Source organism: Vigna unguiculata, chromosome 7, assembly GCF_037176805.1.
Source record: "Vigna unguiculata cultivar grain cowpea cultivar isolate G323 ecotype 2 chromosome 7, ASM3717680v1, whole genome shotgun sequence".
In the NCBI taxonomy this organism is placed as follows: domain Eukaryota; kingdom Viridiplantae; phylum Streptophyta; class Magnoliopsida; order Fabales; family Fabaceae; genus Vigna; species Vigna unguiculata.
In genome coordinates this window covers 34,142,648-34,167,133 of record NC_140798.1, presented here as the reverse complement: position 1 = coordinate 34,167,133, position 24,486 = coordinate 34,142,648, and the positions used below count along the sequence as shown (strand labels likewise).

At 32.5% G+C, this 24,486-nt stretch overlaps 4 protein-coding genes across 4 annotated transcripts; 2 read left to right on the top strand and 2 right to left on the bottom strand.

Annotated features, from left to right (window-relative positions):
* Positions 1 to 7,560: 7,560 nt before the first annotated feature.
* LOC114192756 (uncharacterized) lies at positions 7,561 to 8,204 on the top strand. Its single transcript, XM_028082563.2, has one exon. It carries the CDS (start codon positions 7,561 to 7,563, stop codon positions 8,047 to 8,049), a length of 489 nt encoding a protein of 162 aa, XP_027938364.1. The 3' UTR covers positions 8,050 to 8,204.
* Positions 8,205 to 10,558: 2,354 nt separating this feature from the next.
* LOC114192624 (uncharacterized) lies at positions 10,559 to 11,997 on the top strand. Its single transcript, XM_028082403.2, has one exon. It carries the CDS (start codon positions 10,815 to 10,817, stop codon positions 11,799 to 11,801), a length of 987 nt encoding a protein of 328 aa, XP_027938204.2. The 5' UTR covers positions 10,559 to 10,814; the 3' UTR covers positions 11,802 to 11,997.
* Positions 11,998 to 12,902: 905 nt separating this feature from the next.
* Positions 12,903 to 16,362, bottom strand: LOC114192625 (adenine phosphoribosyltransferase-like protein, putative (DUF2358)). The gene is made up of 8 exons (XM_028082404.2): positions 16,065 to 16,362; positions 15,797 to 15,972; positions 15,617 to 15,711; positions 15,283 to 15,348; positions 15,019 to 15,101; positions 13,947 to 13,993; positions 13,274 to 13,352; positions 12,903 to 13,171 (listed from the first exon to the last, which is right to left on the bottom strand). Exons 1-8 carry the CDS (start codon positions 16,137 to 16,139, stop codon positions 13,091 to 13,093), a joined length of 702 nt encoding a protein of 233 aa, XP_027938205.1. The 5' UTR covers positions 16,140 to 16,362; the 3' UTR covers positions 12,903 to 13,090.
* Positions 16,363 to 17,309: 947 nt separating this feature from the next.
* Positions 17,310 to 23,600, bottom strand: ZDS (zeta-carotene desaturase). Its single transcript, XM_028081437.2, has 14 exons — positions 22,982 to 23,600; positions 22,670 to 22,794; positions 22,313 to 22,447; positions 22,079 to 22,151; positions 21,898 to 21,971; positions 21,619 to 21,723; positions 21,076 to 21,320; positions 20,906 to 20,993; positions 20,758 to 20,800; positions 20,515 to 20,671; positions 20,249 to 20,377; positions 19,636 to 19,708; positions 18,229 to 18,393; positions 17,310 to 17,593 (listed from the first exon to the last, which is right to left on the bottom strand). The coding sequence occupies exons 1-14, from the start codon at positions 23,145 to 23,147 to the stop codon at positions 17,429 to 17,431; spliced, it is 1,743 nt and encodes a 580-aa protein (XP_027937238.1). The 5' UTR covers positions 23,148 to 23,600; the 3' UTR covers positions 17,310 to 17,428.
* Between the last annotated feature and the right edge of the window lie 886 nt (positions 23,601 to 24,486).

Sequence of the window (24,486 nt, the reverse complement as noted above, 5' to 3'; positions counted from 1 at the left end):
TGTCATCCAAGGATTTGTCATGCTGTGAAAATTGAACACAAATTTCTCCCATAAACTATCTTCTTAGAATGTTTAACCACCAATTAATTGTCCACATTATTGGGATCAAAGACCAATTTCTCCTTCTTACTTCTTCGTGGGCTACAACACCACATCACCAATGAAAGAAAATCCAGTTACATGCTCTGAAACCTATCTCACAACCACTGAAATGATTTTTACCTTTTATTTATTCAATTTATTTCCACATATGAACACTGTTTATTCGTATTTTTATTACGCTAAATTTAGCATATATTATGCTAATTCAGTTTTTTTTTCTCTTTAATTGATTTCATAGTGAAAATTTTATGTCATTGTATTCAATATTTGCTACAAATACAGAAAAAAATATATAATCACAAAAAATATTATGAACTTTGTATATTATTACAGATGAAATTAACATAAACTGTGCTTATCCTTTCAACATGGAATGATATTTTATTAAATAATAATAAGATAAATGATACTATGATTCATATTTTTTGACTTATATTCTTTATTTTCTGACGTGGTTTAATGTGAGCAAAATGTATCAGTATCGTTTATTTTGGAAGTCATGGTATAATTTTCCATGATGATATTCAAGGCAAGGGTGGCTCAAGAGTTTGGGAGGTCTAAAACAAATATAAAATAAGAAAAAACGAGGCATTTTATTTAAAAAATATTTTTTCAAGCTTTTTTTGATGCAAAATCATTTATTAACTTGTTATAATTAATTTCATTTAACATGTCTTCTTCAATCAATATTAAGTCTAATCCATTTAATCTTTTTTGAGACATTCTTTACATTATAATTGTTAACATTATTCTATAAGTTATATATGTATCTGTACAAGAAATATAATACTTTTATATGATTAAGAGTGTCAATTCTTTTATCATTTTCCAAACTTATAATTTCTCTTAACACATTTAATTATGAAAATAAATCAAATTCATCATTATCCAACAAATTATCATGTTTTAAAGATTTTTCAATGTTTAAGCATTTTTTTAAATGTATAATTTATTGACTTTAATTTTTTAGCACTAATTAAAAATAAAAAATATCTTCGTATGTTTTAAAATTTTCAAATATAGTAATAAATGTGTGGAATCTAAAATATACAAAAAGTAATTAATTCTAAATGATTATTAAAGAGATTTTATAATTTCATTATCAATATTTTTATCAAATTATTTATTCTTGCATCCAATATGTTTTTCTCAAAACTTAGATTCTTCTCAACTTGATAGTTAGTTTTTTTTTTCCTAAACTTGAATTATTTTTTTATAAAAAAACTCAACTTTGAATTATGGTATAATTAATCTATTATCTATCAAAAGACCGACTCAAAATCTAATTAATAGTTTTGTAAAAAATGTCATTTTCACATGAAAAATATTTGCAAAAAAACTCTTGAAATTCGTAAACCGAAAGTATCGAAAAATAAAATTGAGCAAAGAGATGCATTTTTAATTTTAGTACAAATCTAAAACAGAATAAAAACTACAACAACACAAATAAAAAGAAAAAATATACTAACCAGAAATAAAGATGAAAAATTAGTATACACGAACAATATGAGATTGAAGAAATGTAATCTACCAAAACTATAAAAAAATGACTTTTAGAAAACAAGAAAACAAGAAAAGACAAAAAAATAAAAATATAAAAAAAGAAAATAGAATTATAGGACAATAAAAATAATTAATCATTCTTTTATTCGTAAACAAAATTATAATTTACTAAATAAATGTTTTAATTCGTTAATTATCATTTTTAATACTAATAAAATTAACATACACTAATAATAATTTAATTAAATTTTATTCTTAAAAATAATTTTATAATTAATGTAATAGAACTGTATTAGTAGTAAAATATTCTTAAGGCTTTTTTATCTCAAAAATAATTTTATAATTACTTTAATAAAGATATATTAGTACAAAAATATTATTTTGAGGATTTTTTTTTTCTTAAAAATAATTTTATAATTAATTAATTAATAAAGAATTATTAGTAGTAAATTAATAGAGTAACTTTACTTATTTTATCCATGAGCGGCTCTGATTCAAGGACACTATTAAATTAATTTTTTGTTGTCGCGTGCATTATATTTACAAAAATCGATATATAACGATTTGATACTTAGTTTATATACAATACAACTAACACAGTTTAAAATTACTTGGATCGACCTATCAGGAATTCAGGTAACTGAGGTTTCATTCTGGTTGTTGTTTTATACTCACAAAAGTCAATAATATCTCTTACTCGACTATATAAAATTTCAAAAACATTCTCCAACATCACAAAGATTATCCAAGAAAATTATTGCTTCCCAAAAACAGTGTTAAAAAGTTAAACATAATTTAAATCGAATTATTTGGTGGTGAGGGTGTAAAGTATCCATCCAAAATGCGTTACTTGCAAGTGACTCTTCGTTATTTTTTATTTTTTTATTTATTTTTTACTCTTCGTTATGGGTGCAGATACATGCATAATTAATTATATTGTTTATGTATTGAATTGTTTACATAATGCCCATACCACATTTTCTGTCCTTCACCTGTTTGTGAAAAGTTGCAGCTCAAACCAGAACAACCTGAGCTCTTTTTATTCTATAATTCTCATTTTCTGTCGCATTTCACTATCTAAAATATTTTTTTGGATGAATAGAATTTTTATTCATGGAAAACCTCACAACTTAATTTTTATTTTAATGAGTTAGATGCTACTTGTGTAACCTTTAGATGCTTTTTCTTGCATTCTCATTACTTATTTCATTCCCACCAGACAGTTTTTTCAGGAACGATCAGTAGTTTCCAAAACGTGTTTCGCCTTACTGCACGCCATAGAAAGTTAGTTGTATCATTTCACTAGAAAATGAAAAAAAAAAATCAATAAATAGCAAATATAATCAACTCCAAATTATCATTTCTTCTTCTTTTCTTTTCGACCATGTAAAATTTTATAATTTGTTTTCATTTCTTGTTTCTTTTTTCTACTTGATTTTATTTGAATCAGTGACCTTTTTTTTAAGTTATTGTATCGTTGCCCTTCACTTACAGTTGTCTGGCTTGACTTTCCTTTTATAATGGCATGGCATCGCCACAAAAGTTGCGATCTCATAAACTTATCTGCATGCTCTGTGAGTGAGAAAGGAAAATAAAGTTAAAAAAGAGAATAAATTAGTACGTGACAACTGGATTTGTCCCCATATCAATTTATTTATATATTTATATTCTTGATAGAGAAGTTATATCGATGAGTACCATAACCTAAAAGAAAAAAAACATAGCATTTCTTCCTTTTTCATTCTGTCTTCCTTCTTTTCAATCAAGGGACAACTACCACTTACCCCATTGCTAACATAACATACCTTTCATCACAAAAAAAAAAAAAACACCGAGTCATTTTACATAATCAAAATCGACTTAGCTTAATGTTATATAAATTTAAATCCAATTGGTCGTCAACACACGGTTAAGTTTTTAAGGAAGAGTATTATCGTGGAGAACAAACACCAATGAGACCTGAGCTCAACTACGTTATTATCACTCTCAACCCAAAATCTTAAGATAATAGATTTATGAGTTTTTATTTTTATATATACTTCACTATATTTTCATTTCTAATCAGTATGAGACTTAAACTCACACTTAAATTTTTAACACGTACTATGTGGACCACTTGTATTCCTATATACACAATTTGTAAACATGAATTCAATTAATTAACATGTGTCAACTTTCTTCTTCATATAATGACAGCAACAAAAGGTTATTTATGTGATTCAACTAAATTCAAACATAATAAGGGAGAATCCTCTAAATTCAACTGAGTTTTTGTAAGCTATGGCTAGAGTAGTAGGTATTGGTGAGAAGTGACAAAAATGGACCATCCAACATAAATACTCGAGTTGTTCTATGTATGCAGTGCATACACACTGACACACGTTGTCGAAGAAAATATATGTCTAAAATAAAATGTGTGTGAATTTTTTAAATAATGAGTGTGTGTGGATTACACGAGTGAAAGAGGAGAGTTGATTAGGTTTACGAAAAAGTAAAGTGAGAGTGTTCTGAATTTTGCAATTATGTAATTAGTGTTTTTATTGTTCCAGTGGTGGACCGAGAGTGATGACTGCCATCATTATTATTCTACCTGTTTTTTTATATTGAGTATTGACAGATAGATAGGTTCTGCACTTCTACTTGTGTTCTGAACAAAATAAACATTTGTTCTAAAAGTCTCTCTCATAAATTTAATTAGAGCTATAATTGATTGAGCTGTTATTCTACAATAGAATCCAATTATGTTACATGTATACTTTAGGTGATCCTAAAATCTAATTTCTTCTTGTTGTCAAAGTTCTCCAATTATTTCATTTATAATGGAAATGTTTAAACCAATGTAATTTGTTATTGTAACGTGTTTTTCCCGGAAATTTCACGGACAGTGTCAGAGTTGATTAAAGATTTATACGAAAGTCTACCTACAAATTTCTTTTAACGCTTAAATCAAATACGAGTAAATAGATATAATGAACATTGATATTTTTCCAATATTAAATAAATGAATAATGTAAAAGTATAAAGCAGTATTGAGTATTAGAGTGAATACTGCAAGGACGTATTTACATATTTTGTTAACGGGTTATGTTAATATCTATAAACTTACGTATCTTTCTAATATTTCAAAAGTTATATCTATTATAATGACTCTTCTATTGTTGGGTTGCTTAAATAGTAACCAGCCAGTTTTTACTTCAATAATATTAAATTTGCTTTTATGCCGCTATTTATATATATATATATATATATATATATATATATATATATATATATGGAGAGAGAAAATATGTTTAAAGACTATTAGAATCTGTTGTATATGATTTTTTCTAAATATTTCAAAGTAAATCAAATATGAGAAATATGTTTGATACAAATTTTCAAAACAAAGACAAAGACTTCATTTATTGAACTAATAACTATTCAAAACTATAAGAGATAATTATAAATGACGAACTCATGCTCCTGAGCAACTGACTCCGTCTGTTCTTACATCTGCTCACATATTTATATACGATCTGGATAGGACAAAAGAACATGTAAGAATATTAAATAAATCTTTTACAATAACACCAGAAAACAAACTCAATGATTACTATTAGGCTTTTACAGAAATTACTACTAAAGTCTCACTCATCATAACACTCGTTACTTCCGGAAGATTAGTGTATTGAACGAACTTGTGAGATTCTGCACCTGTCATACTTACTATATCTGAGACCATCATTAGAGATGGATTAAAATGAAATAAAATCTAATTTGACAAGTCATGACAGAGTTAACTTCACTAGTTTCATAAGTATAATTGTCTTTCATGTCATATTATTTGCCATGTAAAGTCTCCTTAGACTCTTCCCACCTAGATATCATACTCTGTGTGAGTTAGATACTAGTAAAGTCAGGATAGTCTCAGTTTCAGAATTCTCTTTCAATACACTTTGATATCCTAAATAATGGTATTTTCCCTTGAAAATAGCCATAGAGAACCAAACTTTCATTTCTAAGCCAAGGAGAACATAAATAATTCAAACAAAATTTAAAGTTTTTCTAAAATTCCAGACCAAGCAGTTCAATGCCTCCCCCATGTTGTCTAACAGTGTTCAGAGCCGCTCAACCGTGACAGCAGAAAAAAAAAGATTTTTTTCTAAACAATTAAAATTTTCCTTCTACCATAATATCATACTCATCTTATCAACATTATTATTTATAATTATAATATCAACCTCTCTAAATTACTTTTTTTCAACAATGTCAACATCACATTTGGTCATAACAAATACAAAAACCCATAACAGATTAACATATCTGTTTTTTTTTATCATCTGAATTTTTCATTCTATAACACATAATTCACACACTCCCTTTCCCCAAGAATCATTTTCTTTTAGTATTAATCAATATAATTCCCATTCAAACCCAATACATACCATTAAACAACTTAGTCATGTCATCACTCTACGAATCATCATCCATAAAAATATAGACCCACTCAAAACACAACACAGATACTTAAAATCACTCAAAAATTACATCAAATAAAAACTTCACAAAAAATCATTTAAAGATTATGCAGTTATAAATTCTCATTTTAAAACAATTTAAATGATTAACTTCCCTTACCTTAAGGAAGACTCTTATCATTGTTCTCCTTTTACACAGTGTCTCCACTTACAATGGTCCTATATTCATAATCCCAAAGACTAAAATCGACAATTGAATAATGGTTTAAGGACCACGGCTAGATGAAGATGCATCTAGAAAATAGAAAAATCACAAACACTCAGAGAAAACTGCATGCACCAGAAAAATAAAGTTTCTCTATCAGGAGAGGAAAAATTGAACTTACCCTAATATGAAATTGATTGACTATTGTGTAGTAGAATTCTTGGATCTAATTGTTTTTATAACTTTAGATTTTCAAGAGATAAAATGCAAGAGGTCAAATTTACTAAGAAAGAAGGAGATTGAAAACTGAAAATGTAATGAGTTTATGTAAGCTACTTTTATGTAAGTCACTTCTGTTCTTTAAAAAGAACACCCTGTTTAAAAACTTTTAACTTTTATTTTATTTGTAATATATATAACATGCTATTAATAAGGAAAATAGAGTATTAATATAATAATATAATTCTACTCTTTGTAGAATCTATAATCAGGTTCTCACACTTTCTATTATTATAAAAAATGTGAACAATGATGTAAATAAGTGAAACACAAATACAAAAATAGATATGTATTGAACATATTTTGTAAATGGTCTACATAAGCCTATAATAATGCAAAAAGTCTTGTATAAAGAAGGTTTAATTAATCAGATGATACCCATTTTCATTTAGATATGTCAGATTGGTTTCTACTTTTAAAGAAAATGTCAATTGTCAAGGTGAAAAAGATAATTAATAAAAAATGTGAAGAAATTAATAGTAAAAAGGAGAATTGTTCTCGAACTTAAATTTTACAATTTACACCAAAAAATTAATAATATTTATAGTGAGAAAATTAAAGAGAATGATAGGAGTTCGAGATTACCTGATAATTATTTGGAAGAAAAAAATAGAAAAACAAAATAGAGATGTAATTAAAAAATATATAATAAAGTTAAAAAAAAAAACGGGAGTAACAACATGATCCTCGGAGTTCATTGGAGTCCAAAAATGATGAGAAAGAAAGATGAAAGAAAAAAAAATGAATAAATTATTAATTATACTTAGCCTCTTAAATATTTACAAAGCTGAATCTAGGTACTTTTACTTCATAAAGATCCACATGTTTCAGAAACTCGAGAGACTGATGTTTTAAACATGTTTTTTCTCGAAAACGCACCGTATCCGTGAAGTAAAAAGGAAAAAAGAAAAACGAAAAATCCCACATTGGCGTGGTGCAGTGCTCTAAAATAAAGGTTAATCAACCATTGGAAACGTGAACTTAGGGCAACCATTACTTTACATATATAAAAGAATGTCCATAGAAGAAGAAGAACACAAACACTATAGCCGCGCACTCTCTTCCTCGTACTCAAACCAAGCAACTGTTGGTGTTCCGAAATACATAACCAGAATGAGCATAGCGGTGGTGAACAGCCTCACCATAACGGAGTTCGTGAATGAGAAGGCGAAGTTTGACAGTTTCGTGGACGAGTGGTTTAAGACGGTGGACGAGAACGGCGATGGGAAGCTGTCGTGCGAGGAAATCCGTAGCGGGTTCGGGTTGCTTCTGCCGTTTGGTTCGGATCCTCCGCCACGGCAAGAGAATGAAGCGATATTCAAGAGGTTTGATGAAGATGGGAATGGCGCACTGGATCGAGAGGAGTTCAAGTCCTTGATGACAGAGATTATGAATGCTTTGGCTCGTGGAATCGGTGGCTCTCCCATCATTGTTGCTCTTGGAAAAGATAGCTTCCTCACCAAGCCTGTTCAGCATGAATTGGCCAGACTCTCTTCTTCGTGAATTTATGTTCTCGTTTTATTCTTTCTTTACTTATTCCTATTCTTTCTCTCATATGCTTCTTTAACTTAGATTTTTTTCTTCTCATATTTTGTTATCTTTTATTTCATTATTTGTCATCAGGAGATAAATAATTATAAAAGAGTGAATTTTTTTCTCCTCTTTGTTAAGCGGGTGATTAGTGCATTTTTAATTAAAACATTTAATTTGGTGACATGGGAGACGACCGTGTTGCCATGTGTTAACATGTGCTAACATCGACACATTTATGTTAGAAAAATAATTTTTTAACTGATGTTATGTTTTAAGTGGTTTTTCTGATTTTCCATTTTTTTATTTTTAATATTTCAAAATTACTTAAAAGATGTAACATCATGTTGTAAGAAAAAGTTGTCAAGATTTAATAATCAAAATATCATTGTCTTTTATGTTAATATGTGGATACACACATGACAATACCGTTTGTCATATAAACAAATATTTAATGTTATTGTTACAAAACAACTAAATTCTAAATGAAGTTTAAGGAAAAAATGATTTAAAATTTGAAATAAATACAAAATTTAATTTTGTGTAAGGGACTAAACATATTTTATATATTTTATAAAATTAAAAATATTTTTTAATTTGAACTACAACGACTACAAAATTCAAATAAAGAATTAAGATAATAAAAAATTATACATAAAATGAATAATAATAAAAAAAATTAAATAAGTTAAAAGTTAGAATATAACTGAAATAACTTATAAGTTAGTAATTCTCAAAATTGCTTACTTTGAAATACTTATCATTTTTTTCCGTGTTGGTCGATCTAATTTATAGGTAACTTACAATTGTGTTGATCAAACTAATAAATAAATTTATCGTATTTTCTTAGAAAAAAGAGAAGAAAAAAAAAAGACAATTTGATCTAGTGAAAAAAAAACTTATAAGTGTATAACGTGAAAAAAAAAGACAATTAAAAAAATATATATATATATATATATATATATATATATATATATATATATATATATATATATATATATAAAATATTTTATGGATGATACAAAGTCCAAATCGAAAAGGCTATATGAATATAACTTATAAGTGTATAACGTGTTACACGAGCAAACAAAGATTAATATAAAACGCACCAACATCTGTCTATTGAATCTTTGAATAATTTGAATAATTTACGGTCAGAAATCAAACTGCTTATACTATTGTAAGAAAAAGCTAAAAGAGTGATCATATATATATATATATATATATATATATATATATATATATAATTTGTAAATAATATAATCAATGACTAATTTATACAAGTATAATATGCACTCTACTGAACTAGAGCCATGAATAGTTATACAATTTTCTCTAGCAAAAACATGTATATATTTTTTTCTCCATAAACATGAAAGTATTTCATAGTTGGGAGAATGTGCACAATTAGTTTTGTCGGAGGTACATAAAAGGGCAGAAAAACAGTACTCGTGGTTGGAAATGCTTCTGCTGGAGGGGCTAGAAATGAGAAAGTAGAGCACTATATAATAATAAAAACCTATAAACCCATTGCCTTAAGGTTTTGGGTTGAAAGTGGTGTCAATTCCTGATATGGTTGGGTTCAAGTCTCATTGGTGTTGTATCTCTCCAGTGAAAACCCATCCTTTGTAAACTTAACAAGTGGTATCAGAGCCGATGATTAAAACCGGTTCAGACGAATGTAGTATGGTCCTAGTAGTGTCCCGTTAAGAAAAGAATGATGGTACAGAAAAAGGTAGAAAATGAGTGCTTCCGCTTAGTCCCAGCGAAGGTGTGGAACTTGTCAATGTTGACATCAAAGGGTTTAACCTAGTCTATGGTGATTTTAGATTTGAGGAAGGCCAACATTGTTGAAGTTGCCTTTAGTACTTGTCTCATCTTCTTGAATGTGTCTTATATTTTGGATTCGGATGAAGTCCCAATTCATTTAAGAAATAATTCAACTAAGAAATGGTAACGACAAGAGTTGTATTGAGGAATAAAACTCTATCATTATTTTGATATATTACATTTTTTTATAAAGTGTAACAACAAAATTAATACATACTTTAAAATAGAAAATAAAATATAATTTTAGTTGATAATATGTGATCAAAACATATCTATGTACGCTGATTAATAGAAAAAGAAAAATTAGATATTGTGAAAAGTCAGTTCTCATTATCGACCCTTTAACTTCGTGCGAAAACAAAAGACACGATCATTTTATGTGGAACGCTTGTGATATTCAAAGTTGAAACAGCATAAAAGGGATTTATGACATCTCATTTAATTTGAAGGGAAGTGAGAGGAGTATGTTTGAGAAGAAAACGGCCTAAGGCATAAAGTAGTTGTTAATTCTATCCTTTTCATTGGTTAATTTGAATGACTTGGAAAGTTGAAGAGCCCAAGTGCAACCCAGCTCAGCAGCACACATACGAGGAACAGAAGGCTTTTTAAGGTCAAAGGCGCAAATCAAGGAAGCCAACAAAACTGTATGTGAAAGGCTAACACATAAAGCCTCATCTTCTCTCTCTTTTTCTTTTTAATATCAACCAACCCTTGCATTTTCATTATTACTTCTATACTTTTCCCAACATCTCAAAACAACACAACCTTAAACATTCAACAAAATTTCCCACCCAACACATAAAACCAACACACACACTACATGGTTTGAGAAACCAACCAAACATTAACTACATGGTTTGAGAAACACACACACACACACAGTTCCAAGAAGGAAGAAACAACACAACATGATCCCAGCTTGTTTCAGCCAACCCAACACACCTCCCAGTTCAAGCACCACTCAAGCGCCACAAAACCTGGTAACCTGCATATACCAAACTCAACTTTGCAACTCCCTCACCTACCTTACACTCACCTGGTTCAGAACACTTCTCTCTCACTCTTTAACCATTTACGCTCCTCACACCTTCTCTATCACCATCACTCTTAACCCTTCAACCCTCTCCTTCTTTCGAACTCGACCAGGATCCAAGTCCATCTACCTCACGCGCCCCCACAAACGTTCTCACAAAATCAAACTTCACTGGGACTTCTCTGGAGCACTGTTCAGTACTCGAAACTCGGCTGAGCCTGAGTCATGCTTCTACCTTGCAATCTGCTGCAGTGGCAAGGTTGAATTCTTTCTGGGTGACCTTTTTCGTATTCTTCCGTTGCAGCTTTCAACTCACCAAACGGGCGACCAAACTCTTGTGTCCAGAAGGGAGCACGTGTTTGGAAGCACGAGTTACGTGTCAAGGGGTGAGTTCTTGGGTTCCAAACGTGAAATAGAGATTGAATTATGCAGTGGAGAAGTGCTGAGGGTGAAAATGGATGGTCAGGTTTGCTTGGTGGTGAAAAGGCTGGCGTGGAAATTCAGAGGCAACGAGAAAATCTTCATCGATGGTGTTGAAGTAGAGTTCTACTGGGACGTGTTGAGTTGGGTGGTTGATAGTGAAAACGGCAATGGCTATGGCGTTTTTGTGTTTCAAGTAGGTGATGGTGGCGCAGTGTGGCCTGAAATGGTGGGGCCGGAGAAGAAGTTGATGAAGAAGAGGTTGGTGGGACCCACTATGACGTCGTCAATTGCGACACTGTCTCCGTCGAACTCTGGTGTGTTGCAGTGGACGGAGGAGAGCAGCGATGGAGGAAGGAGCTCGTGCTCTTCATCAACTAGGTCGTGTGGGAGCAGTAACGGTGGTTTCTCTTTGTTACTCTACGCTTGGAGAAGAGACTGAACTCTGAAATTTTGTAACAGGATTGGTTCATTGTTCTTTTGCAAATTCATGAGTTCACTTATGAAATTGATTTTGAACTTGCCTTGGATTGTAGCTCAGCTTTCTGTATATCTTGTACAGTTATTTTATTTCTCTTAAGTTGTCTTCAAGTAGTATGAACAAAATAGCTCAATGGTTATCTGTTTCTATTCCTCTACATCCTGGTCTTAACTCCTTGGAATCCGCATTGCTGAATAAGGAGTGTTGTTTGGTCAAAAAGTAAGTACAGAGCCTTCATAATTCTCAAATGCAACTAAAATTGGTCTACTGAGCAAGTACTCATACCAATTCTACTTGGGGATGGGCTATGAGGCTATTATGAATGAGGGTCAAACAGTAGGTAAAGAGAAAATTCATTTAAAGTTTCAAGGCAGTAAAAGGTAATTTTGAACTTCATGGTTGTGCTGCAGTGGTCAGAGTGGAGGGAAAGGATAATGGAGAGTGATAGAAAAAATTGTTCTGCTAACAGCACTATAACGCTGAACTTATGGTCTAGAGATGCTCTGCACTAAACACTAATCTCACCCCACCATTATAGCAACAGATGCACGTCTTGTGGTACAAACAATAAAGCTGATCCATCAATTGATGATTTGAATCACTCCATACTCTTCTTACAGGTACAGGCAAGTATGACCAATGCAACAAATTTAGAGTTTGTTCAGAAAAACTTCTCCGGGAGTACCTTCAAAAGAAGAGAATAAAAAGGAAAAAAGAACAAACTTCCTCATAAACTAATTTTACTTTACAGAAACAACTTATTTTATTTTTTATTTCTATTTTCTTCTTTTATAAGTAATTATGAACAAGTTTTTTCAAACATGCACTTAATGGAAAAGGGAATCTTTTGCCTGCTCAACTTAATTTAGTGTACTGTCAACAATAAGTCTGTTTTCTTTTCTTCTGTGTCAGCTATGTACTTCTTGGATGCTGCCGATTCTGGAATGCAGTTTTCCTTTCAAGCAAAAAATATAAGAGCTAGAATTTCAAATCCTACAAATCCCAAAATCCCTTTGATTTTTCATGTTGCGTGTAAATACTGACATTTATATACACTGGATCTCAATCAATCAATACACCATTTATAAACATTTCTTCTAGAACGTAAATATTCTGCATACATAGGCGTATATTGCATCTTTAACAACTACATAAATTTATAATCATTGTGAAATATATATTTACGAAGTGACTCTGTCAAAAAGAGCCATTTGATGAATGAATGCCAAGATTTCATGAAACTTGACATATCAACCACCTGAGTTTAAGGAGAAAATCTGAAAAACTGCTTCAACTGCAGAAACATCCCAACTCTCGACATGCCTAACAATCTATCAAACAAATAAGTAGCAGACACAAATTAACATGGATCTCAAATCACATCAATTGGTGCAAAGGTATACGACAGAGAGTTTAGGAGGCATTTGACTCACTCTGTAATCTTCATTTAATTCATAAATTGTGCTTCCATCAATAGAAATCAGAGGCCTCCAAGGAAGCTTCAAGTTGGTCCTGCATATCAGATCCCCCAAATAAATTAACAAAGAAATTTAGAATTTTAAGAGATGAAATCATGGAATGGAGACCAGGGATGTAACTTCAGACATCTTCTTAGGTAATGATTCCTATTTAATAGCACACCTGATAAACCTAAGGAATCAACTAAGACTATTGTGCCTAATTTCATTACACTGCAGTGCTACAAGCAGCAACCCATTAGGAATCATTTTAGTGCTAAACTTCGTGTTTGTGTTAAAGGTGAAGGATGCCAAATACAGATTTTTATGTATATTCAGAAATATCATCAAATTATTTCTATAATGGAATTTCACTGTTTTTCCTTTTAGAAGCATTTTATCGTTCTTTGAACAAAGCGTATATAGAGGGAACCAAGAGACAGGTACATATACACAAACATATGACCAGGTTGTACAACTGAGCTAGCATTATACAGCACAAGATTCAAAATTAAGAAAAGGCTTTATTCTATCTTCTTTAACAATTCGTATATCACGTTTTGTGAAACTCCTTAACTGAGGGAATACAAAGTGTTTGAAAAGAGAAATATAATGGTTCATTAATGCACACAAGGACAGGGACAAGCACCTTAGTTTCCAAGATGCCAGCACAAAATTTCTGTCGGAGTCAACATCCTGCATTATGAAACATATCATGAGCAAAACGTGAGATGTATCTTTTGAGTAAACAGCGTAGCCAGAGAGGATAATGTCCTTTTGGTTATAGTAAGATCCAGAGACTGATTGAAAGAAACAACCAGCGATAAGGTTTTCAGTATTTAAATAACAGAGGTCGCGAGAGTTGTAATATCAGGGCTTTCAATTGTCCGAGAAAGACAACATAGGAACTTAACAAGGAGAAAGATGACCACATATAATCAAAACAGGGAAACATATCCTTAAAGGGTCTAAACCATAACACAAATGGATAAGAAATGGTTCGAATTATCTATGTCATATCTCTTAGTATCGCGTGTTCGTTCTGCTATGAATATTGGTGGGGGTGGGGTGACTCCATTCATGAATAAGAAGTGGTAGATATTATGGCCAGTTTCCAAATATCCAGTTAAAAGGGCAATCTCTTTCATTTAAAGATAAATGTGGACTTCTCATAAAGCAGACATTGGATTCCAATAGCATATTACTTGAGAATGGATTGGGAGAAATCTCCCACTTTAGTTAATGTTTTGAAATTTAAATTGATTTTGTCAAAAACATGGAAATTCAAATTTGGTTTAAAATACAATTCTATTCCTATCTCTAAAACTTGACCATTTTCACAATATAACTATGGAATATCCAAAATCCAAACGCAAAAGAACCATCCTATGTCAATAGTCTGATGCCAAGTCCCATGTCCCCCGCCAAGTCCCCCCATTAGTACATTCTTCCAGTTGAGCAACAAAAAGAAAAAAAAGTTTTCTGATCATGAACAGATCACTCTTATTTACTCCCAGATAATGTGAATCTTCTTAATGTGTAACCAAAACAAATGAGTTTAATTGGTTTTAATGAGGAAGATCTAAAACACTGCATTTTTCTTTTCAACAAAAGAGTGCCTTTGGACAAGAGTTCCAACAGAAAGACAATCTCTTATATATATATACATTTACAAGTTGTACGACTAGCGAGTAAAATGTTAATTTACAGAGAATATCTACCTTCTCAATCTTTTGTAGTATAATTGATGCACGGTCAAAGAATGGAACAAGCAACTTCAAGTTTCGTGCGTATAACTCCCTACCTGTATATGACCATGCATCATATAGCTTCAGTTGATTGAACGTTGTTCAAATGATGTTTTCTTTTTTTCTGTAACAACAATGAGTAACTGTTGAAAAGTAAGCAGAAGAAGAGAAGACAAACCAAGCACAAGCGGAAGAGCAGCATACAAATTGTTATAGGTAAAAGGCAAGAATTCTTACCACGAAATTTAATAGTTGGGTCTTCAAAAATACAGTTCTCAGCATAAATTGAAGAAGTGAAGTTCCCTAGTTGTCAAACAAAAGTGAGAAATGCGTCCATTAATTTTAGCCCTGTAATTAATCTCTTGCAAGAACGAACCCGCTTCATTATGCATGCAAAAATTTAGAGACAGATACCATACCAGGAAAAAAAAAAACTGATGTTAAGAATTTATAAATTATAGACTATTCAAGTCAGTGTTAAAATAAACAGATTTATCATACACGGTAATATTACCTAATGCTACTTCATATTGAGAATGCATAAACTAAGACAAAAGAAAAAGAATGTTACCTGTTACGAAATAGGCGTTGTCGTAATCAGATTTGATGATACTTAGAACATCATCGACGGTTGAAATTGGGAATTCATCTCTCTGTTTCTCAAAGCTGCATATAAATAAATGGGAGTGAGTAATCATTACATATATAGATGGTAAGTAAAGAAGGTTGGAAATTGAGTAGGCATAGACACCTTGCTTGATCGAAAGAAGGAGAGAAAACCCTCAAGAGCTCTGTCACTCCACTCACTACTATTTTCAACATCTGAGGGGTTTCACTTTTACTTTCCTTATTCATACTTGCATAAGTCTTCATGCTTTTGGGTACGTCAGTGTTTGAGTACCTTTGAACGCCGTGATTCCTTCGCAACTGCACAACATAAATCAGATAAGACACAACGAATTTGAAAAGCTTGAATTCTCGTCACATTATCAACAGTTATCATGTAGTGATAATGGTACCTGGTTGCGTGAAGGTAGTGGAGGTTTTCCACTGAAGCACCATAGTTTCGCCATTTCCGAAGACACGTACACCATTATGATTCGTATCAAACCATCACCTCTTCATTTAGATTAAGGTTGTCTTCCCGGTTTACAGTTCGTAAGTTTTCTCTGTCGGAACGCCAACCTAATATTCGCTAAATTATTTGTGTGTGGACGACACGGCTTCTCTTACTCTCTACGGGATTTGGGCTCTCAATCGTTCACTACATCAAATCAAACGCGCCCACTTTCAGCCGAACGAAATTACTCCACTGCTCCATCTGTTTATGTTTATTTTTTGAGTTTAAGTTTATCCAAATGTATTACCAATTTTCTTTAATTCAATATTAATGTAAATATATTTTCTAGCATTAGCACTTAGGAATTAAGTGAAAGTTGTTATCCTCAACCCGTTAGAAATTAAGATAGGTATAATTTTTAAATTATTTACAGATAAATTTTTAATTGAATAAAAGAATAAAATGTTTTATCGTTAGATGTTCTATTTTTTCGTATATTAAACATTATATTTTTTTTTTCGGCTCAAAACTACTCCCTAGGATACCAGTTGCCCTTTGGGACCGTAAAGATCAAGTGAGCCAATACTATAATTGTCCCATTTTCATTGGGAAATTTCTCCCTACACCCTTACTTTCCTTCTACACTCCCTAATTCATAAAAAATGCTCATTTGGTTTTTCTGTTTTATTATTCATTCAATCTCCATTGGTGTTCTTATTTGTGAGATCTTACTTTGGTCAGTGAATTGACAAAGAGGTAAAGCATTTTGGATGTTGAAGTGAGTTAACTGAGTATAAGTTTTTCATTTTATTCGGAGAGTACATAATTATAGTGCATTAATTTCCACATCGCACAATGTTTTACAGGGACGATTGAACTTTTTCCACTCTTTATAGAAGTGAAAGAAGAAATAATGGGAGTCGAGGAAGAAGAAATCTTTTCATTGAGTTCTAAGGCCCACCAAAACAATGTAACTTGGTGGTCTTGTGTAAGTGCATGGTTTGCTTAGTTAGTCTTGAACATCACTTCTACTTAAGGTGTAATATTTAATTAATACGCAAAATGAATTGGTTTATAAAAAACAGTTAATCGATTTTTTTAAAGCAACTAACTGGTGGCTATAACATAATTCGTATAGCTATTATTCATTTAACAATGAGTGCATGCAACGCAATTGATAGCACAGGATATTAGAACTATGAGCTACACTTTGAAACAATTATTCTGTAATAACTTTTCGATCGAATATACATTCTAAAATGTTGCATGCGAAAAGAACAAACTTGCTTTACGTCGACTTTGACTACCCCACAAGGAAATTTCTCATACTAGGCTCAATTTATCTTTAGTATTTGTAAATTTTAGGTCGTCTTTGAACTCAGCATCAAGCTCCTTCCGCAATGCTACTAATCCTTCCCCTGCATCACAGATATAGGCTGAAGCTTGTCTGCCAGACAAAGTTGCACCTTCCATGCTGTCTATGTAGTCCTGAACAAAAAAACAAAATCGCAGGCATGCAAGTAAATAAATAATAAAAATGAGTACTATCAATGCAAGTCACATTTCACTACTGCAGTGAAACTGGAATAAAAATACTGCAATTGCAGGACAAACACACCAAAACTGTAAGAGCTCCCTAAATTTGGCATGGGGGGTCAAAGTAAAATACAGTCCATGGATAGAAAAGGTTGAACTAAAACTGGGCATCGGGTCAAATGATTTTTATCTAAAACATCCTTTCTCTTTCTTTATCAAACTGTTAATTGGACAAGAATGCCAACAAATTCATTAGAGTGCCAAAAGGCACCAAAAATATTTTTCAATCCTGAATCCGGATTCTGAAAGAAGAAGAAAATACACTAGTTCTCGATAGATTGCGGTACCAACACAAGTAATCCCATTCAAACAAATATAGCAGCTTGATAAAAGCTACTTCACTTTCTATTTATTTTTTTTTCATAGGTTATACCAGAAGCCCGGGGGGCCTATATAAGTATTTGTAGGTAACTAACTGCTGTAGAGGGACATCAAAAGGCAAAACGCATCTTGATAACATGAAATTTTAAGGGTTATATGTGGCCTGTGTAGAAGAAGCACAAACTATGCTAGTCAAGAAAGTGTACCTGTTTTGTGTAAGAGCCAGCAAGAAAGAAATTCTTCACTGGTGTCTTTTGATCTGGTCTAAATGGATCTTTGCCAGGTCCCTCGCGGTACAGAGATTGACCAATTTTAACAACAGATGACCAAGTCACTTCCAAACCTTGAGATGATGGAAACAGTGCCAAAACCTGGTAGAAATTTTCAAAATCAATATGATGACAAAGAGAGCTGAATATCTACCATCGACTTAAAAACACCTAAAATAGACTACAAACTGAAACATGTGACGTAGCTTATGATAGAAATAATATAAAATGCTATGTTGATGATTAAAGAACAATCTAAGCACGTATCAAATTAGCAGGATGAACAAATATGCATCAAATGAACAAGTACAAATTCAACCAGTAACATATCTTATGATATATTGAAAGGATTGCTTGTAATTGTGTTTAGTGTGTCATCAATGTAAGACCTCAAAAGGGACTTAATGATCATGTCAATCAATAGTTGTTTTAGTTGACAAAGTCAGTATAGACAAAGTTTCGCGCATCAGTTTGGTACCGGTGTGTGAAGATGACGTGATGAGAAACTGGCAACACATGAGTGGCGGACCAAGCGTTAGGTAGTGTAGTAGTCATTAAAGATGGGTAGCTCAGATCACAGGGTCCTGTCAGAGGTCAGCACGACAGCTGCGGGGTGTTGCAGCTAATGGAGAGTAAAAAATAAATGATTGAAGAGTACAGCTGTTGCTGGAGAGAAAAAATGCTAACAGAGTGTGGTGGTTGCTGGAGAGAAAAAATATAGTAGGCCACAACGGTTGCTAGACAGCAAAATTTCTTAGAGAGCAAAAATGTTCGAAGGGCACAATGGCTGCCCAAGAGCAAAAATGCACTGAGAGCGGCTGCTAAAGAGCAAAATTCCTTTGGGAGTGCAGTGGCTGCCAAAGGACAAAATGCTTAGAGAATGCGGCTATTTTTCGGGAGCAGAAGTGCTCAAAGGGTGGAGCGGCTGCCAGAGAGCAAGAAAATACTCAGAGGGTGCAGTGGCTACCGAAGAGCAAAAATGTTGCAATGGTATTGTTTACCCAATACAGAAAGTCAAAGTGACAAAGTTAGGGCTAGTGCTTCCACGGAAAAAGTCAAGGTCTAAGCCGATTAGTAAACAAAACAGGTCACCGAGTATGATACCATACTGAAAGGATTATTCGTAATTATATGTTAGTAATTGAATGTTGACTGTAATCAAATCACATCTTTAACAACATCATATGATGTTGAATGCTTAATTATCAAAATAAATCAACACATAGTAAACACACTCCATCATAAGCTTCTCGCTTTTGATGCACACTTTTCATGTCACTAATAAAGCAACGGTGAAAATATCAAAAACCATAATAAGAGAAATATAATTTCCTTTTAACCAACCTGTTTTGCTACCCTTGCAATGATTTCGTCATTTGGTAAGGGCATGTATGGATCTCCTGGCGTCAGAACACATCTGACAAAGGTATTAGCGTTATATACTTAAGGTCAATAATAAATCAAATACTATATGCATGCTGATGATCAAAATTTAGAACCATGAGAAATTTACTCATTAGGCTTCATTAGTGGGTTTTGGTTTGGTCCCCCTACTTTTTGTATTTCTTCTTTCTTTTAATTGTATTAAGAATGTTGTATATATTGGTACAGGCTGTAGTGCTAACCTTACAGGCTGTAGTGCTAACCTGGCTTAGTATTGCAAGTTCTATAGTGACGCGAAGCATTCTTTCTTTAGATTAAATAAAAAAAAGGTGATGAACAGCCATGGAACCAAAATCAATCTATGATGCAATGGGAACATTAAGATCTTAACATATAGTCCAATTTTTCAATATTCTTGCAAATATAAGTTGTTTTTATTGTTCCATATATATAATTATGATTATGCTGACTGCAGAATATTCACTTAAAATACTTCTTAAATTTATGTTCCTGTTAGTTAATGAACTCATGAGTGAAAGCAAAAATTTAGAACTGTGAAACTGCAAACACTTACTGGAGCAATGATCCTTGTCCCTCAATGTAATAATTTTCTGGAGATGAAAGTGCCAGGTCTGCAAAGCAAGAAAAATCTGCATCTGGTGTATAGAGAAGATTATCCAACCCAACAGCTTTCTTCAGTTGCCTGCCCTCCAGTAATGGTGCATGAAGAAGTTGAACAATAATGATAAAAATTAAAATATATCAATCTTTATTGTCAAACAAAATTACTTCGCTCTATAGTTTCTATGTGGACCCTAAAATTAAAATGCAGAGAATTACCTAGACTTTTCTAGATCTTGCAACTCTGTGACCCAACCATTGTATCTGAGTTGCACTGTGACAACAGGAACTCCAACTAGTTCATAGATGTTATTGAAAAATTGTTGTTCTCTCCACTCCGATGGAATTAATCTCTTAATTCCGGGGACATCACAAGCTGGCATCATGTAAATGACAGTAAGGCATTATTGAAGATTGTTGGTAAAATACGGAATAAATACAAAAACCAAGTAATCTACAAACCAGCAACATAAGCATCAGCTTTCACAATTTTCTTTTCAGTAGCCTGTGAAAATAAAAATTAACAGAGTGTTAACTATAAAGATTTTGAGAATGTCACTTGTATTCTAACCAAGCATGTAAAGATTTAAAACAAGAAAGCGGATATCACCTTTGACATGGAAAGTCCTGTAACATAAATACTCCCATCAGCAGTTTTGTCATAAAGTAGTTCTCTGCATCCCCACCTAAGATGGAATCTGTTCCAGCAGCATATGAAGGTATAAATACCAAGAAATTTGGATAGTCATGGTGGAAATATTCTAGTATCTAGAACTATACCTGCCCCCTCTATCCGTGATGTACTTCCTGATGGGACCACTCAAATAAACGTCTGGTGAACCCTTTAGCATTCGCAAAAGGGAAGCCTCAGTCTTTGTGGCAAACAATGCAAATATGGTAAGCATGCAGCGGGCACTGATATTATCACAGTCAATAAACCCAAGGGCATAGGCAACTGGATCCCACATTTTTTGAATACTCATGCGTGTGCCACCTTTGGATAAAAACCAATCTGAAAAACTAATCTGTAACAAAAGCACAAATTGGTTAAAAGAACAAGTTTGGACATTGAGAAATATGATCGACAAACACAATCAATACCAAGAGAAACACTAAGCTTAGATTCCAGGGAAGTGAGTATTGGAATTTTTACTCTTTTGGTATATACAGAACCTTCATAATTACTCCTATTGTATGTGTGTGCATGCATGTGTATGCTGAGTGAATCGGTATCAACATGTTTAAGAACACACAGAAACTGGGGGCACAGATAATCAGGAAACATTATTTGGAAATAGACCAAAAAATAATGAATCGTCTTACACTATCCAAATTCCTTATGTCCCTGAGAGCACCATCTGGATCAACAAGAGCTCTGACAACTGGACTCAGTGCAAGAGCCACAGCATTTCTAGCTTTATCATAGGTCTGCGCATAAAAAATATGTAATGTTAGGTACAACGATAGTCCCACTTAAAATCAAATGAACAAATATACTTTTTTGGGGATTCAAATATATTATTTTCTAGTTCTGTATAATACTGATGAGTGACGACCAAGTCATGTAATATAAACAAACATGATAATATACAATGTGATTACATTAAGCTGATTGGTGGTCAAAAATGCCCTTATTCCATGTATTGGTGCTCCAACTGGGAAGCGAAAATCTAGCTCTGCGCACAAAAACTAAAGTTATGAACAATGCAATGCTCTGGTGGAAATTGTGGAGAGACAAAATAATGAATAAAAATGAAGCAAGGTATTGTAGCACAAAACATACCTCCAATTTGACCTCCTTTGTTAACAAAAGTGTGAGTGTGATCTTTTACAAGTAGATTGTCATTTGCACCCACCTATTTATCCAAGCATTGAAGAAGTTACAGACAAACAGATACCACGAAAATGTACACAAAAAATAAAATGAACAGTACATGTTTCACGGCGAAAAAGAGGGAGGAAGACTCTAGGTTTTAGAGATGAAGAAGACATATGACTGCAAGTGAAAACAGCTTACCTTCTTCATCAATCGGAAAAGATTGTTATAGCAGCCAAAGAAAACATGCAATCCCATTTCAATGTGATTCCCACGTTTGTCAACAAAGGAGCCAACTTTGCCACCAATAAAAGGCCTTGACTCATATATATCCACCTGAGTGATAGAATTTTGAAGAAAAGGTATAAAAAAAGAAAAAACATCAGCTGCAATAACCCAATGCACTCAACACCTGAATTACAAAATCAAACAAACTGACCAACGATGAAGGAATCACTCCCTTTTGCTTCAGAAATAACTTTAAGACATAATATACCACATCATCCAATACGAAAGTATAGTATATTAAGAGAGAAACAGAAGGAGAAGGAGCTAAACCTCGTGTCCTTGATCCAAGAGCTCCACTGCAGTTGACATGCCTGCAAGCCCAGCTCCAACAATAGCCACTTTCAGCTTGGGTCCTCGATAATGTTCAGGTTCAGGCGGAAACAACCCTTTTGGTGCTGCATAGTCAAAATTACAGTTTAACAAAAAATTATCCAAACTGTGACAAATCCCAGCCTTCAATTTCCCTTTCCTCCAACACTCCCCAAAGTGAAAATTATTAGATATTAAAAAAAAAAAAAAAAAAACAGTGCTAAGATAAGTGTAGCATCGAAAATCGAATTAAAAGAAGGGGAAAATACAAACCGTTAACGCTCATGTCGGAAACATTATCATCTAAGGAGCATCTAACCCGACACTTGCGGTTCTTCGAGAAACGGGTAGTGAAGGGGGAAAAGAAGCCAGCAGAGTCTCCTCCTCGAGTTGCAGAAAAGGAAGTAACCGAACACTGAATCAGAGACGCCATAGCCATAAGCGTCAACACAAAGACAACAACCGACTTTGTCGAGAAGGATGGAACGAGGTTGTGTTGTGCTTTGTGGGTTAAACGAATTGGGGGAATCTGTGCATGTAGGCTGAAGGAGATGCCGGAATGGAAATTTTGTCTTGTAGTAGAGAGGATTGAAGATTGTGAGTGGTGATCACACCCAAATTACAAGATGCATGAATTAGTATTAATATAAATAATAAATAACGATGCAAATAATATTAATAATAATAATAATTGCAATTGAATGAATGTGTTGTTGTCTTTGCCTATTCTACTGGAATTTGGAAAATGGAAGTGCCATTGCCACTTTCCATTAGCGATAGATAACGGACCAATGCACCTCCTTGCTCTGGACACACTCGCTTTTTGACTCTTCTCAAACTTCACCTTTTTTTCTTTTTAATTTATCTTTTCCCTCTTATTTTCGCTTCAGACATGTCTTACGTGTCAGTTATTGGTAGCCTTAACATTTTTTATCTACTCATAATCTCTTCCCTCTCCAGCGGCCACGTTCCATGTTCTTCTTCCCTCTTCTTACATCCTCCATTTTTATAGAAAAAAAAAAAAAAGACACACTCAACTTTCGCTACGTAATATATTTAAGGAGAAACAAATTTTCGTTATGGATGTGATCTTACATAAATTATAAGAATAGACCATTACTTAAAAAATATTTCGGTATAAAATTTACTTTCGAAAGTAATTTAATAATGTTTTCTTTATAAATAAATATTAGTAATTAGAATTTTATCACTGAGAATCGAACATATAATCTTTTTCATCTTTAACTTCAAATTATACAAATTAATTTTATTTTTCTAAATATTAAAACAGAGAGTCGAACTCACAACTTTTTTCATTTTTCCTTTTCACTTTTCATGAATAAACATGTAATCCTTTCTTACTCTCGGTACATCTACTTCGATTTCATAGACCTTTTTCTATGTTTATCTCTTACATTTCTCCCGTTTTTCTAAAGTAATTAATGTAATTATTTAATATATAATTATTTAATTTATTTAATTAAGGTAGGTAATTAGTATATATGATTTAATTGTATTAAATGCGACATAATTATTAAGCGTTCTGGGAATTTTTTTATTAATGTACTTAAAGTAATTAATGTAATTACTAAACATACATAATTGAGGTAATTACATATACCTAGTACAATTAACTTCATTAAAGATCATCGAAAAAATAAATTTTATTGATATGATATATAAATATATTTATCATAACATATGAGAACCTTTATTGGTTTTTGATTTACGAAAAAAAGAAGAGGTTTTTGAAGATAAAAGCATTATAATGTTGTCTC

Bases quoted from the DNA above. Each gene is read 5' to 3' on its own strand.
- LOC114192756 (XM_028082563.2), top strand. From the start codon at position 7,561: ATGTCCATAGAAGAAGAAGAACACAAACACTATAGCCGCGCACTCTCT.
- ZDS (XM_028081437.2), bottom strand. From the start codon at position 23,147: ATGGCTATGGCGTCTCTGATTCAGTGTTCGGTTACTTCCTTTTCTGCA. The intron at 22,448-22,669 runs GTTTAGCTCCTT...TCTATCACTCAG, and splicing joins TCTTGGATCAAGGACACGAG to GTGGATATATATGAGTCAAG. The intron at 20,994-21,075 runs GTATAGTTCTAG...CTGCTGGAACAG, and splicing joins ATCACGGATAGAGGGGGCAG to ATTCCATCTTAGGTGGGGAT.
- LOC114192624 (XM_028082403.2), top strand. From the start codon at position 10,815: ATGATCCCAGCTTGTTTCAGCCAACCCAACACACCTCCCAGTTCAAGC.
- LOC114192625 (XM_028082404.2), bottom strand. From the start codon at position 16,139: ATGGTGTACGTGTCTTCGGAAATGGCGAAACTATGGTGCTTCAGTGGA. The intron at 13,353-13,946 runs GTGCTTGTCCCT...TCTGATATGCAG, and splicing joins CTGGCATCTTGGAAACTAAG to GACCAACTTGAAGCTTCCTT. The intron at 13,172-13,273 runs GTGAGTCAAATG...TTTGTTTGATAG, and splicing joins AATTAAATGAAGATTACAGA to ATTGTTAGGCATGTCGAGAG.